Source organism: Apiospora marii (genome assembly GCF_038362585.1).
Source record: "Apiospora marii strain CBS 49790 chromosome Unknown utg000004l_segment0_segment0, whole genome shotgun sequence".
NCBI lineage: Eukaryota > Fungi > Ascomycota > Sordariomycetes > Amphisphaeriales > Apiosporaceae > Apiospora > Apiospora marii.
The window spans coordinates 2,210,498-2,227,963 of NW_027117375.1; the positions used below are offsets into that span (position 1 = coordinate 2,210,498).

The 17,466-nt window shown below is 53.0% G+C and overlaps 5 protein-coding genes across 5 annotated transcripts; 1 reads left to right on the forward strand and 4 right to left on the reverse strand.

Annotated features, from left to right (window-relative positions):
• Position 1: 1 nt before the first annotated feature.
• Positions 2–6,718, reverse strand: PG985_006624 (uncharacterized protein; the record flags this gene model as incomplete). Its single annotated transcript, XM_066826393.1, has 1 exon — positions 2–6,718. One exon carries the CDS (start codon positions 6,716–6,718, stop codon positions 2–4), a length of 6,717 nt encoding a protein of 2,238 aa, XP_066686000.1.
• A 741-nt stretch (positions 6,719–7,459) lies between these two features.
• On the forward strand, positions 7,460–9,115 carry PG985_006625 (uncharacterized protein; the record flags this gene model as incomplete). The annotated part of the gene is made up of 1 exon (XM_066826394.1): positions 7,460–9,115. The coding sequence occupies one exon, from the start codon at positions 7,460–7,462 to the stop codon at positions 9,113–9,115; it is 1,656 nt and encodes a 551-aa protein (XP_066686001.1).
• Positions 9,116–9,399: 284 nt separating this feature from the next.
• Positions 9,400–10,421, reverse strand: PG985_006626 (activator 1 41 kDa subunit; the record flags this gene model as incomplete). Its single annotated transcript, XM_066826395.1, has 2 exons — positions 9,400–9,567; positions 9,636–10,421. 2 exons carry the CDS (start codon positions 10,419–10,421, stop codon positions 9,400–9,402), a joined length of 954 nt encoding a protein of 317 aa, XP_066686002.1.
• A 905-nt stretch (positions 10,422–11,326) lies between these two features.
• On the reverse strand, positions 11,327–13,241 carry PG985_006627 (uncharacterized protein; the record flags this gene model as incomplete). Its single annotated transcript, XM_066826396.1, has 5 exons — positions 11,327–11,874; positions 11,935–12,025; positions 12,083–12,522; positions 12,620–12,956; positions 13,065–13,241. The coding sequence occupies 5 exons, from the start codon at positions 13,239–13,241 to the stop codon at positions 11,327–11,329; spliced, it is 1,593 nt and encodes a 530-aa protein (XP_066686003.1).
• A 1,138-nt stretch (positions 13,242–14,379) lies between these two features.
• On the reverse strand, positions 14,380–15,657 carry PG985_006628 (uncharacterized protein; the record flags this gene model as incomplete). The annotated part of the gene is made up of 1 exon (XM_066826397.1): positions 14,380–15,657. The coding sequence occupies one exon, from the start codon at positions 15,655–15,657 to the stop codon at positions 14,380–14,382; it is 1,278 nt and encodes a 425-aa protein (XP_066686004.1).
• Positions 15,658–17,466: the final 1,809 nt, after the last annotated feature.

The following is a 17,466-nucleotide window of genomic DNA, read 5'->3' on the forward strand; positions in this document are numbered from 1 at the left end:
TCTACTCCTCATCGTCCTCGTCCTCGTCTTCGTCCTCATCGATGTCCATGCCTTCTCCTGCGGTGATGGAGAAAGTTGGCTCTTGGTCGACACCAATGTAGCTGTCGCTCATGAGGAACAGCTTCAGATCGTGCTTGCCAGCCGTAGGAACCGTATACTCGAGGCGGACCTTGAGCTGCTGGCCAATCGTTACGCGCTTGATAGCCAGTAGGGTCTTGGAGCTCTCCTCGCCCACAACCAGCCACCAATTCTCCATCTTCTTAGTGGGGTAGAAGGGTGCGTGCACTGTAGTATCGACTTCCTCATCCTCCTCCACCTCGCGCTCGATCTGTACATTGAGGTACGCGGGCTCGTTGGCGCGGATATTCTCCTCGTCCAGAACCTCAAAGTTGAGAGTGATATCGGGATACTTGGTATTCGTGAAGTTTGCTGCTTGGGCCAACTGCGGCTGCGAAAAACCGAGGCGTTGAATCAGTGTAGCGTAGTCGGAATTCTCCTCGGGGTTCATGGCCTCCATGAAGTCAAAGATATCCTTGATTCTGTAGCGCATGGCGTTAGCTTCGGCATCAGTGTCAGTTGAAAGAGGTCTTGGTACGTACCCGAACTCGTTCGCCACTTTCACTACCTCGGGGGTGAAGTGAGGAATCTGCTTCAGGGGGCTGTCTCGGTCCCAAAGAGCCTGGACACTCATCTGCGACATCTCCATGGCAAACATGGCATTGAGGTGGCCATCGGAGGACAGGACATCGACAGTGGCACTCAACAGGCTGAGGATCTTGGAGATGATCATCTCTTGATCCTTAGCCAGGTCGATCGGGAGCTGCATACGGGAGAAATGGGCCTGCAAAAGGATGAATGCCTTGAAGTGAGGCGAGTCGTAGACTGGCTCAGACATCTTGACGGGTACTCTGTCGTAGATGCGTCGCAGAAGGCTTTCTTCGTGACGCCTGATTTGGATGGACTCAAACTCGGTGGCCGAGGTCACAATCTCAAGAATACCCTTGAGCTTAGTCTTCGCACTCAGGGACAGCAAGAACGTCTGCATCGTGATGTATGAGATGTTGTAGTAGGCTGCGATCATGGCCGCATTCTGAGGGGCCACAGATCCGTCATCTTCATCAAAGTCGATAATCTTGGACTCCGTGAGTTCATTGAGCGTCGTCACGACGAGGTCGGACAGATAATCATTGAGGCCATCGTTGGTGGCGCTGGTCAAGCTGTAGTAGCTGGGATTAGCAAGCAGTCGCCGGTAAAAGTAGGTGAAAGTTGTCCAGTTAATGGCGTCTTCAGCGGACTCGATCATCTTAGTGCTAACTTCCGTAACGAAAGCATCGTGGACGAAGTTGTGCAGATGCGACTCGACTGGCAGAGCCTCGTTGAGGAACTTCTTGTAGTACTCCCTCTTGGTCCCAGGGACCATCAGGACACCACGAACACGGCCATCTGCGGGCTGGAGGGCCTTGCCAAACATCTGGAGGACTTCACTGAGGGGGTAGTCAAGGTACCGGTGCTCACGTCCTTCGTAGTACTGAGTTCCCATGACAACGACGAGGTGCGCAGTACAGTCGAGCTCCCAGCACACGTCGCGAGACGCCACAATAACTTGAATGGCTCCTTGATTGTAAAGGTGCTTGACAATCCTCTTGTCGCTCTGGCTGAGGGCTTCGTGGTAGTAGCCAACACCATGAGACATCGCTTCAGCCAAGGCTTCCTCGTGGACACGCTCCAAGATTGGGCGGAGCTGATCCAAGCCTACCCGTAAGAACCTGTCCTCGTTCTCATCGGCCAAGCATGCCGCAAGAATATCGCGCGCCGTAAACCTGGTTTGCTTCCGGCTGGAAACGAAGACCATAGCTGGCTTGTCAGGGGATGTTTCGGTGATGGCCAGATAAGCCGGCTTGGCCATGGCAAGCATCAGAGAGGGGAAATGGGGGATCGAGTAGGACTGGATGCGCAGTTCGAGAGGGAGAGGTCGGGCATGAGGGCTGAAGTTGTAGATGTCCTTCTTCTTTGCATCAACCCACTCGCCAATATCTCGGGCATTGGCCAGGGACACGCTAAGGCCGATGATACGAAGGCTCATCTCCTCGATCTGAGAGCGAATGTAATGCATACGAGACACAATGATCTCGTAAATGTAACCATTCTGTCCACCCAGCAAGTGGAGTTCGTCCGCAATGAAGAGCTCTACTGTCATTATGTTCTTGCGGCGTTGCCATTGACGTGACAAGACATCCCATTGCGTCGGAGTGGCAAGAATCAGGTCTCCCTTCTCGAGGAGTTTGAGGTCTGTAGCAGTCTCTCCGGTGAGCTTGACAATATCCTTACCGCCCCGTACAGAGCCAAGGCGCTTCTCCCAGTCTGCGTGGCGAACATCTACCTGCTCCTGGAATGGTGCAATGTAGACCGCACGACCATACTCGGGTTTGGCCCAGTGCCTCAACAGGGCAAACTCGGCACACACAGTCTTACCACTGCCGGTGGGTGCGCCGATGAAGGCGTTGTCATCGGTCGTGTAGAGAGTATTGAAAGTCTGCGTTTGGATCTTGTTGAAGTATTCCCAATCCTGATATATCGCTGCATAGTCCTTAGCCTTCAGAGCAGATGGGGCCAAAGGCTGGAGATCCAACAGCTGTGTGTGAGGGGGGAATTTCTCTGGCAAGATCAATTTCTGGAAGGAGATCGGTAGCCGCGTCTCTGAGTGCATCCACCGGTCCGAGACTACTGAGATGAAGTAATTGGGCGGCATCGGGTCCGTGATTGGCACAGTGAACTCAATGAGGTGCTCGTTGGACTCTGCCATAGCATAATCTTTTCGGAGAATAAACTGGTCATGGAAGAGGATGTCCTCGCCATCGCAGTCTTCAACCATTATCCAGAAGCCCTCGGCCGCACCATGCAGGGCGTCATCCCATTCGAAATTGGGCGTTATACTAAGCTCAACTCTGAGCATGGAGCGTGTCATAGGCTGTGCTTGGGCTTGGACTTCGACCCGGGGGAACTTCGAGACGAGATCACAAACTCTCCGCCCTTCTTTCGGCATCCCAAGAAGCTGTCCCATGCGAGGGGGGTCAATGTCAAAGTAACTGCTCCAAGGCACATCTACTCTTTCAGCCTTGGTAACGATACCGCGCTCGGCAGGCTTCAGGGGGAACTGTCGCAGCGGCGTCATCGTCGGCCACATGCGCTTCTCAGCCATCTTGCAAAGGTCCAGCGCAGTCTTGCAAACGCTAGCCCAGCCCTTTTGAAGAGTGATCTCAAAGATTGCGCGGAGGATTCGGCCTGCCGACTGTGTCACGTATACCATATCAGCCATAAGAGCGAGACCGTCAAGCTTCAGCCTAGAGATATACGCTTGGAGAAGAACGTTTATCTTCGCATGCGGCTCCTCGATGCTTTCCTTGACGGGTATAGGCACTCTACCGAGTAGCTTGGCCAGCTCGAGCTTCTCGTCTTGTCTGACGGGGATATACTTGAACTCGGCACTCAGCGCAAATACGCGGAAGAGCTCGATCGTCGTAATGGAGGGCTGGATGAGCTTGTTGTAGGTGTCCATGGACCCGTGGGTGATGTAATAGTGAGAAGCGATCCTTCCCAGCTCTGTACCCTTCAATTTGCCAGTCTTTTCGTCGTAGGCGACGAGGCCGGCTTTCTTCAACACTGCGGCAGCCGAATGAATGAGGTCTACACGCTTCTGTTCCAAAGCATCGTCGTCCTCGTAATCGGCACCGACGCTGTACAGGCCTGGTGACCGAAGCATTCTCACGAATAGATACGTGTAGCCAAGCCACTCGACACCTTCGTCCCGGCTCCTGACATTGCCCAGGACAATTTCTGCGTTCAGGTTATCGACAAGTCGGCTTGCGAATTGACTTTCAATAGGCAATTGCTGGTTGAGCAGCGACAGGTAGTATTGCATCTCATTCTGCGACGTGATGATAATACCCTCACCATACGTGTCGTACTGGGGTCGTCCGGCACGTCCAAGCATCTGCAAAACGTCTTGCGGGCTCAACTCGACCCAGCTACCCTTCTCCGGGGAATATACTTGCGTGCCCTTGATGATGACTGTATGGGCCGGCAGGTTCACACCCCAGGCAAGCGTGGCCGTACAGACAAGCACCTGGATGAAACCCTTCTCGAAGAGCACCTCGACATCTTGTCGGTCTGCGCGGCTCATACCGGCGTGATGGATGCCGAAGCCGTACGGCAGCAAATCCTGCACGTCCTTGTCCGTGGCATTCTCGGCGATATCCTTGACAACCTCTCGTGAACCAGAATCATGTTTCATAATCTGGTTGATGGTTTCCATTTCAAGGGCCTTGTCGCGAACGTAGCGTGCTGTCTTTGCAGTCTCCTTTCGGGAGTGGACGAAGATAAGCATTTGGTTCTTGTGAGTTCCCACATGCTCAATGACCTTGTTGTAGGTGATGTCGTTCATCGTTTTAAGCTGCTTGATAGCTTTCCTGTCTGTAACGCCGATGAACTCCTGCCTCAGGGGGCAAGGTCGGTATGAACCGTCGAAATGGAACATGTCCTTCGTAACATCGACTCGCAAAAAGCTAGCGACATCTCGATAGTTGGGCAGGGTTGCAGAGAGACCGACAATACGGACCGGGTCGCCAGTCTGCTCCGTCCTCCTTATCGTCCTACTGACGATACTTTCCAGGACTGGGCCACGATCATCGTGCAGAAGATGGATCTCGTCAATAATTATGAGGCGGACAAGATTGGTATAGCTCAGATCAGTTGCTTTTCTCGTGATCACATCCCATTTCTCCGGGGTAGTAACGATGATTTGTGTCTCGGCGATTTGCTGTTTAGTGAGCTGGCGATCGCCCGTCAACTCGGCAACTGTCATGCCGTACTCTGCAAGTCTCTTTCCAAAATTGCCGACTTGCTCCTGGACCAGGGCCTTCAGGGGGGCAATGTAAACAATTTTGAATGAATCCAAATCAATCTCGCCCGTCTCCGGGTTGCGATGTTTTCCAATCTCTCGCAGGATTGTTAGCATAGCAACGTTAGTCTTTCCACTTCCTGTCGGGGCGCAGATAAGCATGTTGCCATCATCTTGAAATGCGGAAGGATAGCATTTTGACTGGATTCGGTTCAAAGACTTGGCACCCGACGAACTGAAAGGGAGTCGCGACCATTCAGGCATATCGGTGATAGGGATAAGCTGGTCAGAGGGGTCGTTGCGCTTCTTCGGCGGAGGTACATGGATTTCCTCGTAGCCCTTGAACGTGCGCTTCGTCGAACCTTCAGGTAAACGGACTTTGGGGTTGGTCATCAAGTGGTTGCCCTGCTCGAAGACGAGATTCTCCAAATGGATGAGTTTCTTTGGCTGCAAGCCACCAACGAGTCCGCCTTCGGTCTGTTCGGTTTTAGGGGCAGCTGCGTCTGCAAGAGAGGAGTCCTTGTCAATGTCCATCTTGATCTCGATTTTCTTCTGGCTTGCCGCCGCCTTCTTGCCCCTGAGCTCGTCCAGAATCCACCGGGCGCCTTCTGACGCCATCTCGCGTTCGACCACTCCGCGTTCCTCGTCGTTTTCAGCTCGAGCAAGGCGTGTGAGCCAAACCACCTTCTCACGGTTCTCGATAAGCTTTTGGACAACCTCGTGGTGTTCGTAGTCGAAGAGCTCCATCAAGTCGTTTTCGATTTCTCGGAGTTGCTTGTCCTCTCCGCCTGGCTCGTCAGGTTCGCCGGACAGCATATGTAACGCCTGTGTAGTCTTGTCGTGTTGGATGTGCGCATCAGGATACAGCTTTCCGATCTCTCTCTGTAACCAGTAGGCATCGATGTCGCGTGCAGGTATGTAGTTTTTGCCCTTTGACTCTTCGCTCGTTTTGCTGGCCGACGGACCCGAGTCGAGCACCATCTCGTCTCCATCAACGATCTGGCCCTCATCGTCTGCTTCGCCGGTCAGAGCCCGATCCTGCGCACCAGATAACTCTTCCTCGTCGTCTTCAGGGCCAGCCTCGTCATCTGTCGACTCGTCGCGGACTTCATTCAGAATCGCGGCATCCTCGTCCTCGTCTTCGTCGTCGAAGACGACTGCTACACCTTGACGATCGTCGATGTCCGCGTCGTCGTCTCCGGCCCCAGCGCCGGTATCCATCTCGTCGTCATCCTGGGCGTCGTAGTCGGTAATCTTCTTACCCAGGTTGACCAATTCGTTGAACTGCTTGGGGTTCAGTGTTGCGCCTAACAGGTCGTCGACTTCCTTTTTCTTGTCGAAATCCTTCATGTCCTCGTCCTTGAGGTACTCCAGCACCGCGTCCGCTGCACTGAGAACGATTTCGTGGGAGACATCGCCGAGATTTGTCGCGACAACGTTGAGGATGAGTTCGAATGTCGCCCTTGTCGTGGGAGTGCGCGGCCGGTACCTGAGTCCTTCGACGAGCAGATCTGACTGGCCCAAGATGCCCACACCTCTCGTCTGTTCCGCCTTTCTTTTGCGCTGTTCTCGAGCTAGGATGTCCTGGCCTTCTTGCGCGCTGCCTCTCTCGACCTGAGGGCCCTTCTTCGGCTTCGGCGCAGCATCCCGGCCTACATTAGCGCCCATATCGCCGATACGAAGACGCCCAGCAAGCGATTCGGGGTCGCCAGTAGCCTCATCGGTACGACGCGTGACAAAACGGCGATCCGCCTGGAGAACCAGGTTGGACATGGCCGAGTACTTGTATTGCGAGACATCTCGCGCGTGGTTGTCCCCCATTTTGTCGGTTTATTCTGGTAATTCCTCGGCAACGGGGCTGGAATTTCAATCTATCAGGATCACTGATTCGTAAAATAGAGCCCGAGGTCGTCACTTGTTGGTAGGACTCTGCCGCGGCAGTCGTTTGGTAGTTGGTGTGAGGCGACGCCCTCTTCTCTGCGCGCTCTAGGTGGATGGCATCTGAGGTCCCCGGCGATGTTGTGATCAAATAGCCAAGCCCGAGTATTAAGATGTAGGTACGATTGGTTCGAATGATGAGTCAAGTCGAGGGTGTTGACTCAATTTTGCGTTGATGATGCCTAGAATTAACGGAGGGTATGTCCACTTTGCAATGGTCGTCTACCTAGTCCGTGTCTAACCTTAAGAGCTTCCCGTCCTTCAAAACTTTTTGGGTTCACGTCGCGAGCTCGAGCGCTGCAACTGCCAGCTACCGCCTCAGCCAAGCCACACCGCCACAGCTCCCCGCGCTAGCAGTTGATTGGCCCGTCACTCACGGTGTTGTTGAATCAGGCAATGCTTCTTCCCCAAAAGGTTCCTGGGAAGTCGGATGCCGTCCGTATCTTGAAGGGTTTGTATCATTCTGTATATCAAAACTCTCAGATTGGTTGCAACCGGGTTTTGTAGTAGAGTCTGGTGTCTTACAGTGCCTTATTACCCTTGAAACGCCAATCTCAGACTTGCGGTCAAGCAGTGCGAGTCTTATCTCACTTGCCAGTCTATCCCAGGCCTACATCGCCAGACATGGAGGACGAAAAAGATGAACGATTAAGACAAAAGCTCATCGATGGCCTGGAGAACCGCATAAGACCTCGCGACGAGGTTCTGATGATCCGGCGGTTGATGGCGGTGCAGCTCGGGCAGAGCCTCGGCGAGGACCAGATCAATGCGCCGCTGTCGTTGGTGGACCCGGACACGATCGAGGTCTCGTCAGAGTCAGGACATCTCCAGGTCCTGCAGAGGCGCTACGTGGAAGCCGTGAGGCGGAACCTGAAGGCGCGCCTCGAGTTCGCCCAAGCGCATGACGAGCTGCGTAGTATACCGGTAGCGGCACCGCTCAAAAGGCGTGATCATCATGGCGGAAGGGACTCCGGGATCAGCAGCAGCCAAAGTCTTCTGGACCTGCACCTCGAGGTAGCTGAACTCCGGCAACGGTCTGAGAAGCTGGACATTGCTCAGAAGCATATGGAACAGCTGGAGGAACAGCCTGCTGGTACACCAGATTTCCTGGACCCGGAAATCATGTACAAGGATTGCAAGCCGCTGCCAGGAGTCCCCCAGGAGCTAATCGACGGCTTTACTATGAGTCACGACGAGGTGACGGAATCAGAACTCCAGGGCCACCTTCAAAAACTCAAGAAAACGGTGCTGCGGAACAAGTTGGTAGCTCGGAAGGTTGAGCAAGAATACGAAGCCGCACAGGCTCGCGATCCAATAGATCCGAAGTCCCTCAGCCCCGATGCCAAATTGCACGCCCTCAACGCCGTCAAGACCACCTTGATCAACTGGATAGAATCACAGCTGATCAAGGCCGGTGATGACAACGCGGACGCAGTCGGTGGGACGCTGCCGAAAGCCCCCAGCCAAGGAAGCGGGATGGTTGATCTAGACACTCGCTTGGCCGGTATTCAGGGGCAGTATCAGCGCCACGTGGAGCTTCGCAAAGAAATCATAGCTCTCATGGCCAAGCGCGACAGCGTGAAGCCCTCCGACTCGGATGAACCTACTACGGCATCAGGGGCCGAAAACAGGCAGCAAGAAGCTGGACTTGATTCATCAACTACGACAATGATACCACCACCTTACGCCTACCTGCTTACCCCCTATCTGGAAAAGATCCAAGCCCTGTCCCGCGAGCAGAAAGCCGCGATCGAGGAGAAAACGCACATCAACACAAGCCTGGCAAAGCAGCAGGAAGACGCCAAGCTGGCCCTCGAGCACCTGACCCAAGAGAGCCAGCTGCTGCCCAAATACCCCGCCCAGAACCGCAACAAGTCCCCCGCGCGACGCAACCTCAGCTTCGGCGAGGCGACGCGTGTGTCCAAGCTAGGCGTCGCGAAGCAGGTCGAGCCCTGGATCTACGCCGCCGACTCGGCCAAGATTGCCACCCTCGAGATGGTAGCCGAGAAGGTCGAGGAGGGCATGCTCTCCATTGACGAGGCCCGCGGCGCCATCGACGAGGTCTGCAAGCTGCTGATGATCGACGTGGGAGAGGTGCAGCAGCGGGCCGGGCAAGACCAGGACGCTGCTGCTGTGGAAGCTGCGCAGACTTTTAAGAGCCCGGCGAAGAGGGCAATTGAGATAAAGGCACGAGAGGAGGGAGGAGCAGAAGAGGGCACCAAAAAGCATATGGTCGGTTCTGGACGGAAATCTAGGGGCCATCAACGAATAGATTTCTAGTGACCAAACTCTTCACAAGCTTGACTTAATGTATACTTAGAGATGAACGGTATGATGAATGACTGCACGAACAGACTACTGTACTAGAAATGCATTGAGGAAGGAGTATTCTGCGACAGTCGGTAGCTGTATCCTCAAATCGAGCTGATAACAGCCCAAACTATCTTCTATTTGCACACAACCATCTTCCTTGAGACTTCTGTTAACCCTGTATCATAACGCCAGAAAGCTGGCTTGTCCGCATTTCAGGTCGTGCAATATCACTTCACCGTGTCCACACGCTTTCAGCCCTTTCCACTCATAATGTTGGAGATTCGCAGAGAGAGATCTAGTATCGAAAGATGCTCGTCAGCACCATCAAGCAGCCGCTTGTCCACCTCGGAGAACACCAATGTGATCTTGTTCTTCTGTAAGTCTGGTATTGTCTCATCCTGGAGTACGGAGTGGTAGAGCTAGAGAGGGCATGGTGTTAGCATTTGGGATGGTAGATTCATGTAGCAACCGTACGTATGTGCCTTACCTGCGTTACTACTTGGGTGGCACTCCAGCCATCCGCCACCATATCTTCAACGACCTTCGCTACGGCCTGGTATGTAGCACCTGCGGATCGCGGTTGCATGGCTTTCTGGAGTGATACGATGGTGTCCTCGGGTATCACACCGGCGATATCTTGTACGATTGCCACAGAGACCGTCTTACGGTCCACATCCATGGCATCGTCGCCGCCCTCGCCGTCGTCCTGGTCCTTCTCGATCGCGCCGACAAGCCTCGCGGCGCTCTGCAGATACGTAATAGCCTTTCGGAGATCCCCCTCGCTGCATTTGATCAAGGCATCGACAGCGCCGTCCTCGAGGCCCACGCCCTCCTTTTCGGCGATCTCCTCCAGTCTTTTCTTGGCGTTGCCCTGGTCCAGACTCTTGAATCGAAACTTGCTGCAACGCGAGGCCAACGGGTCGATGATTCGTGTCACGTAGTTGCAGATGAGACAGAATCGGGTGATCTTGCTGTAGGTTTCCATTGTGCGTCGGAGGGCGCTCTGCGCATCTTGCGTCATGCTGTCGGCCTCGTCCAAGATGATGATCTTGAAGGGTGGGCACGGGTAGCGACTCTTGTAACCGGCAGGCGGGTTCGTGAGCTGCATTCGTGCGAAGTCCTTCACCTTCTCGCGCACAATGGAGATGCCACGTTCGTCGGAGGCGTTGAGCTCGAGGACGCGTGACTTCATCATTTCGGGTCCGTAAAGCTCTTTCGCCAGCGCGAGGATCGTAGATGTTTTGCCGGTGCCTGGAGGTCCGTAGAACAGCATATGGGGAAGCTATACGCAACATTTGTCAGTTACGGTCTTGGCACAATTTTGGCAAGGTTGATCATGCGTGACTGTACATTTGAAGCTTGCAATGTCCTCTGGAGGACATTGACTGTGTGATCTTGGGCGGTGACATCGCTTAAAGTTTTCGGACGACTACACCAAAGGGCCACAATCAGTATCGCCACCGCAAGTTTCCTTGGCGGTAGAGTGCCAACTCACTATTTCTCAACCCAAGGTTGCCGTCTTGTATTCTGCTTCTTGTCGTCTCCTTTCAGTGCTGACGACCCGTTTGCTGCAGCAGCTTTGCGCGCCTTGAGGTCGAAGAAGCTTGCCATTATAGCGGCTTTGGGAGAACGAAGTCCGTTGAAGCTCGCACGCAGTTCTGGGAGGGTGGTTCCTATGTCGAGCGTCTGGGGGGGTACGTGGTCGATCGCTGATGCTATTCTGAGGCGAAATAAGCTCTGGTCTCTGGAGTTTAGAAAAGTACGCGTTCGTGACGCGCCTTGACTGGATTTCAATTAAGATCCCTGCAGGCATCAGATGGTAGCAACGGGCCACAACTCTGGTCAAGGGTGGGGCATTGATAGCTCTTTCCAGCTCCTCTGAACTCAACTTATTCAATGTTAAACCCAGTCAAACACTGTAGTACTCAGGACAGGCTCACAGGCCAGGTAAGTAACATGTTATGTCTGAATGCATTCTGAATTCGACTTGCTTCATATATCCCTCTCGCTTAACTGAATAAAACAACGACTTAAACCAATTCTCTCTTGCTTGTGTGGTATCATATCAATCTTCTCCAACCCTCAAACCGTGACCTCTTCTCACAGCAACAAAACTCACGCCAGATTCCATTCCAGATTCCATTCCAAATCTGTCCCTATTCTTCGGGCTCAGACCCTCTACGCATACACCATCTGTTTCATCCTCTTCTCCATGATCTCGCGTCCCTCCAGCGTCGTCCACACCTCATGTGGCGCCCGCTTCACGATGTCCCAGTGCTTCAGGTTGTGCGTGAGCCCCGTCATATCCCGCTGGGCTTCCTCCCAGGCGTCGTCGCGCCGCATCTTTTCGCCGGAACTAATGACAACGAGGGGCGTGTCCTTGACCTGGATGGCGCTGCTGCTGGACACGTCGCGCTTGGTCAGGGTATCGGCCACCAGGTTTTCCTGCAGCTTCGCGAAGACAAACTTTCCCGTCTGGTAGGCCGACTTGCCCCAGACCCGATCCTCCTTGTTCCGGCCCTTGAACAGCGCGCCCGGGATTCGGTCTAGACCAAGTGGGCTGAGAATGCCTTGGAGCCAGAGGAAGAATCCCCTGCCGGGTGCGCCGAATCGGTACAGGAGGTCCTCGTGCAAGGGGTCTATCATCAAGAGGCCCTTGATCTCCTCCCCGTTGCGAGAAGAGAAGATGCGTGAATATATTGAACCAATACCAGCACTGAGCAAAACTGTTTCCAAGGTTTGGTTAGTTGGCTGCGGAAACCATAGGATTGGTGGAATCGTCTTACCCCAAGGCCCCTCTTCCCCGGCTCGAGCCAAAGCTTCACTAACAGCTTCGACCGCCATACCAGCAGATAGTGGCGATGGTGCGGTATCACTCTACACATTGCAATTAGTATGCGATGCCTCCTGTATACCTAGATGAGTTCAACTTACCCAGCCAAAGCCTGGTCGGTCGACAAAACAGTATCTGCTGATAGAGCCATTGTGCACGGCATTATCAGCGAACTGCCACAGCCCATCCTCAACCGTGCCCTCTCCGGCCTCGAGAAGTACTGTTGGCAGTTTGGTGCCCTTGGAGTCTGTTTGGTCACCGTGGCAGTAAATATGAAGCTGGTACTTGTCACCGTCGACCCAGTATTGGTTCCCGGGAGGGGCGAGGCCAGCGTCGAGAGCCCGGAGTACGAGGGTGCAAGTGGTTAAGAACAGAACCACAGTTAGGATTATCATGGCAAGTGTCGAAATGAGGACCGCAGACCATTCTCCCAGGCTACGCCGCGTCTCTGCGCGGCCAGTAAGCCGCTCCTCCTCCTCATGCCTGCCCCAAAGCACCAGGCGGTCTGTAGCCAACACCCATACAGCAATTAAGAAAGCCCCTGTAAGTCAAGCGTTAGCCACGCCGTCGCTGTCCAACTGGAATCCTTCGAAACCATCCAGAGCGATCAGAAGTACATGGGTCACCTAGGTACTTACAGAGCACCGAGACCATGCCAACCCATCCCTCCTCGTGCCGGGTCTTCTCCACCGCCAACAGCAAGACTGTCTGAATCAACAGAAACGCGCCCATGACGACGCTGAGGATGCGCACCGCCTTGGAGGGGATGGCGAAGAAGACCAGGGTGAAAAGCAGGTTGGCCAGGGCGACGCTGGCGTAGCTGAAGGCGAAGAAGCCCGAGCCGCGGGTGTGGAAGCCCGGCGGCGTCACGAACTCGCCGACCAGCTGGAGGATCCACCAGACGAAGGTGATTAGAGTGAGCAAGATGGTGATCCATCGGACGATGCGGACGGACCAGAGGTTGTACGGGGATACCTAAATGAGACGGGATTGCTTGGTCAGATCGCGGTTCTCCTACTAATGATAGTAATGGTCTTGTCTTCATCCCATTTCCATTGGGAAATTTTACAGGGATTACCGTACCGCTGGGTCGTCTGGGCTGAGATACGTCGTGCTTTCAACTCTGTTGGGAAGCAATCTGGTGTGCTCATTGGCGGCGACCCGGTCATGGTCCTGTGACCCCCGCGCCGAACTGTTGGCGTCTTCAACATTGGTGTTGTCGCCGTCGTCCTTTCTGGACGAACCCCAAAGATTGCTCATGGTACAGCTTCGTCTGCTTATACAGCGACGTGCTTGGCGATCAACGTGGTCAAGGAATAATAGATAGCGCCGTGAAACATTGGTGATTGAGAATGAGAACAATAATCTTGTTGGGATTGCCCGGATTTCAAAACACAGTATGTATGTACAACGTCGAGGTTAGGCCATAGTGACGCAAGCAGATACCGTACCTACTACAACCAGAACATGCAGAAACCTTGAAAGAAGAACATGCGACCCGCCCGCCCAATTCCAGCCGTGCGGAAACAGGTGTTAGCGAGGCTCGTAGCTGGGTTTAGAGGAGAGTTTAGTCCGGATTCCCATCTGGTAGCATGGCGCTTATCCCAATTCCCATGCTGCCTATGAAGACCACTGACCAGGATGTCGCGCCCGATCCCAGATTCGAGCATGATCGTGGGAGGTTGGCGGCGTGGGAAAAGCTGCCAAAAGCAATCAACTACGTCATTCGGGATGGAACCCCACGCTAAGCCAGAGCGGTAGATCATCTCCCCACCCAGCTTCTCACCAGTATAACGCGCGCTGGTGCCCGTGCTGAAACAACAAGAACCATACAAGTACCATCAAGCCAGTGTCAGTGTCATAGCGCTTCGTTACATTACTGGGGGAATCATGATGATATGGGGAAGAAGACTGTCTGCCCCTTAGAACAACTATAAAAATAGAACCTCGTTAATATTTGATGCAGTGTCTTGCGAGTACATAGTAGGGTATAGTGTCATGGCCTCCGACTCTTCTTCTATAGAACTATATACTTGCTGACATAGGTCCCTAATGGGTATGTGTACGAATCCTTATATATTCCACATTCGTGGTGAGTTTATTTTAGCTATTAGCGATTCCAGATCCGGAGGCCACTTGCATGTGATCCCAAAAAGACAACTCCAAACGCCACGCATGTCGATCAGTGGTCAGCCCATCATCTCATTACCATAGCTTTGTTGCATGGCCACCCTGCGGAATTCATACTCGTAGGCAGGCCAGATCTGCTCGTACAACTTGCGAAACATCGGTCTTTGCCAGGCAAAAGACCTGTTAATGCAGCCGTAAAGAGACATAAGTGCTGTTATGATGCACATATGAGGCAGAGTCCTGCAGACCCGCCGCGACCATTCTCTGCTTAGGCATCTTCTCTCAGATAATGCATAGGGAGGCTGCTCATCGACGAATGCTGGCTCGTACTAGAGCGCGATCCCTGCGACGTTCCTCCGGTGGTGCTGAACGATTGGCGCAGTCTTTTCTTGTTCTCTATATTTCGCTTGGCGATCTCTTCCGGTTCTGGGCCACGGCCAGAGGGCTTGATGGCATTCGATGGCAGCGTCGTCGTGGGAATATGAAGCTTTGCTCCAGCTCTAGGATCATCTATAGCAATACCAGCTCGCTTGTATGTATCCCTTTTGTGCTGCTTGAGCGCCTGGGTCGAAGGCTCAGATACCGACACCCATTCCTTGAGCTGAGACAACCACCGGCCTTTTCCTTCTTTTCCTTTCCGCTTGTCGACTTCCGAAGTCGAATTGCCCCTTTTCCTCCCGCCAATACCAGAGCGACGGTCAACAGCTGCACACTTGCTATCGTCGGTACTCATTTTCGAGGGCTTGGGAGCTGGATGGTGTTCAGGGAGCTGGCTTCGATGTATGCTATCGTCTCCGGTGTTCCCCCTAGCATACGACGGAAACGCTTCTACAGCTAGCTCCGGTTCTTTGTCCGAAGCGACACAAATCCGAGAGCTTGAGGCCGGACGTTGTGGGCTGGTGGTATAAAACCGAACCAGCTGCGATGCGTCAAACGACGAGGCCGCCTTGTGCCGAACCAAGGAGGTGCGCTTAAATCGCGGATGTTTGTTGGGTAGAGTAAATTCGCCAAAGAAATGAGCCTTTGGCGCCTTGTTTGGTTTAAGGCTGGCCTCTCTTGTCTCTTCTGAATCCAAAATGTGTCCAATCGACGCTGTACTCCGCGTGTAAGATGCAGACAGGCTAAGCAATGTGCTTCTCCGTTGTTTCTTGCTCGTGCTCGCCTTCTCCTTCGCGAAAGACTTTTGTAAGCCCAGTTGATCGAGTTGACGCCGGACTGCAAAATCCCCGTCGTTCGTGGGTGGTTGGGCGTTGGGGGAGAGTAATAGCTCTTTTGGCCACAAGCGGCCTTCGGGGCCAGAGTAAGGGGAGGCGCTGGAGACCTCACCCACTTGCTCGCAGATTGAGCTTTCCCGGTTTGATGTGCCCGAGTGGTTTTGTGGGCGAGTGCCGGTGGATATACTTATGGGATAGGAGAAATTCCTGGGGATAGGCGCGGTGAACACTTGCGGGCTCACTGGATTTTGTGGCGGTATGCTACCATCTGCTAATGGTGATCCAAGAACGGTGGGCGACCTTGACTTCTGTAGACGGCCCAAAGCTACCATGGTAACCGGAGCTTTTAAGTGTGCTAGCCTCGAAGGTTGCCCCTAGTTCCACGGGCTCCCCAGGAACCCAGCCGTGAAATGCAGGTCCTTGAGAGATGCAGATACAAGGTTCCGTTGTCTGCAGGCTTCTAGGCTTTGTAAGACCCAAGACGTCCCCGAAAAGAGAAGTTACCCTACCGAGGGTATGACAGAAACAGCCCCGGTCGTGTAGAGACAATAGGAGTATCGCCGTCTTCCGATGTGGATGTAACACCTTGCGCATAATACTTGGCTAAGATCGTATCGATTCCTAGCTGAAGGGGAAGCCTTGATAAAAGCCAACAGATACAGCGTTGATAGCGGTGTGAACGGCACGACAGACGGCGGGGGTACTCAGGTTACCGTCGGGTGGTGTCACTTGGGGGAATCGTCGGGACCAGGCTCGGAGGCTTGGAGGCTTGGAGGCCCCGAAGGGAATTGAATTGGGGGAAACTTTTTAGTTTAGGGGAGAGTCAAATGCTGCAGGAAGCCGAAACACGCGAGTCGCACATGGCAATCTAGACTGGCGTACCTGCCAAACGTACAGGTTCCCTCTTGAAAGATTGTTAAATTTTTAGATCAGACGTACTTTTCGGTTAACAATATTAGATAAAATTAAACCTTATTTTTATATTATAACATTACTATATATATGTTAACTAATATATCTAGTCTTTAAAATGTATTCGTTTAATTTAAAAGAGCTTAAAAAGAGCTTAAAAATATTATATTTATTAATTAAATAAGTTTATACTTTAGTTAACTTAGCTCGTACTTATACGTTTAATGTAATTTTATTAATAAACCGTAATATACCTATAGGGGTTTAAATTTAATAAACTTTCAAAGGGTTAAGTGTACGGAGTACCAATATGAGATAATACGAGGAAGGCGTAAACGACAAGCAGTTTCTAGTGGACGCAATTGCATGGATTAACAGGTCAGGCGGATGGCCAACTTATAGAAAGCTTATATCTGTACTCCGTAATCACTTGACAAACCACCGAGTCCAGCCTGCTTAAGCCTGCCGCCCATGAGTAAGTACGCAAATACGAATTATTGATTTGTGAAGTAGGTAGCATTTGACGCCCGCTTTTGTGAAGCCAAAGTCGTCCAGTGTCAGTATGAGCTTGCTCCTGTGACAGCACTGGGCTAGATGCCATCCCGTATACACGCTACCAATGGTAGTTGGAATCATGACAGGCAGGGATTGCAGAGGCTGAGTAAGAAGCAAGTCTTGGCGATTGAAAAGCAAGTCGAGCCCCAGACGAGCATGTAAATAGTGTCAGCTGAGACACTGCTGCAGCACTCTCAATCCGGAGCGGCCACGCATGTCGCATACTCGCGTGGCATATTGAAAACCAATTACCCAAGGTAACTACAAAGCACAGGCAACCTATATTTCCATGCCCGTCCTCGATCTTGCCAAGAAGAGGCGTTTCTTTGAAGCCCCTTCACTGCAGCAAGCATCCGAAAAATTAAGTGTCCAGCGTGGAATGGGTCGCTTGGAGTTACCGCGCCCAACGGCCTTTGGATGGGCAATGGCGAGCCGCAACTGCTTTAGAAACCAGCGGATACACATGTACCTCCTGCGTAGTCCCACCATCACCGCCTGAACGTGGCCGCCCTGCAGGCGTGAGGCGTTTGCGGAAGGCGCTATGGTTGAACTGAACGTAGTGGTTAACATTCAGGACAAGGGGGTTCTACTTCTGCAGGTAATACCTATTGATGAAGCTTCCCCCACGCGCGGCCTCGTACATGGATGATGGATACTTCAGATTAGTACGGAGT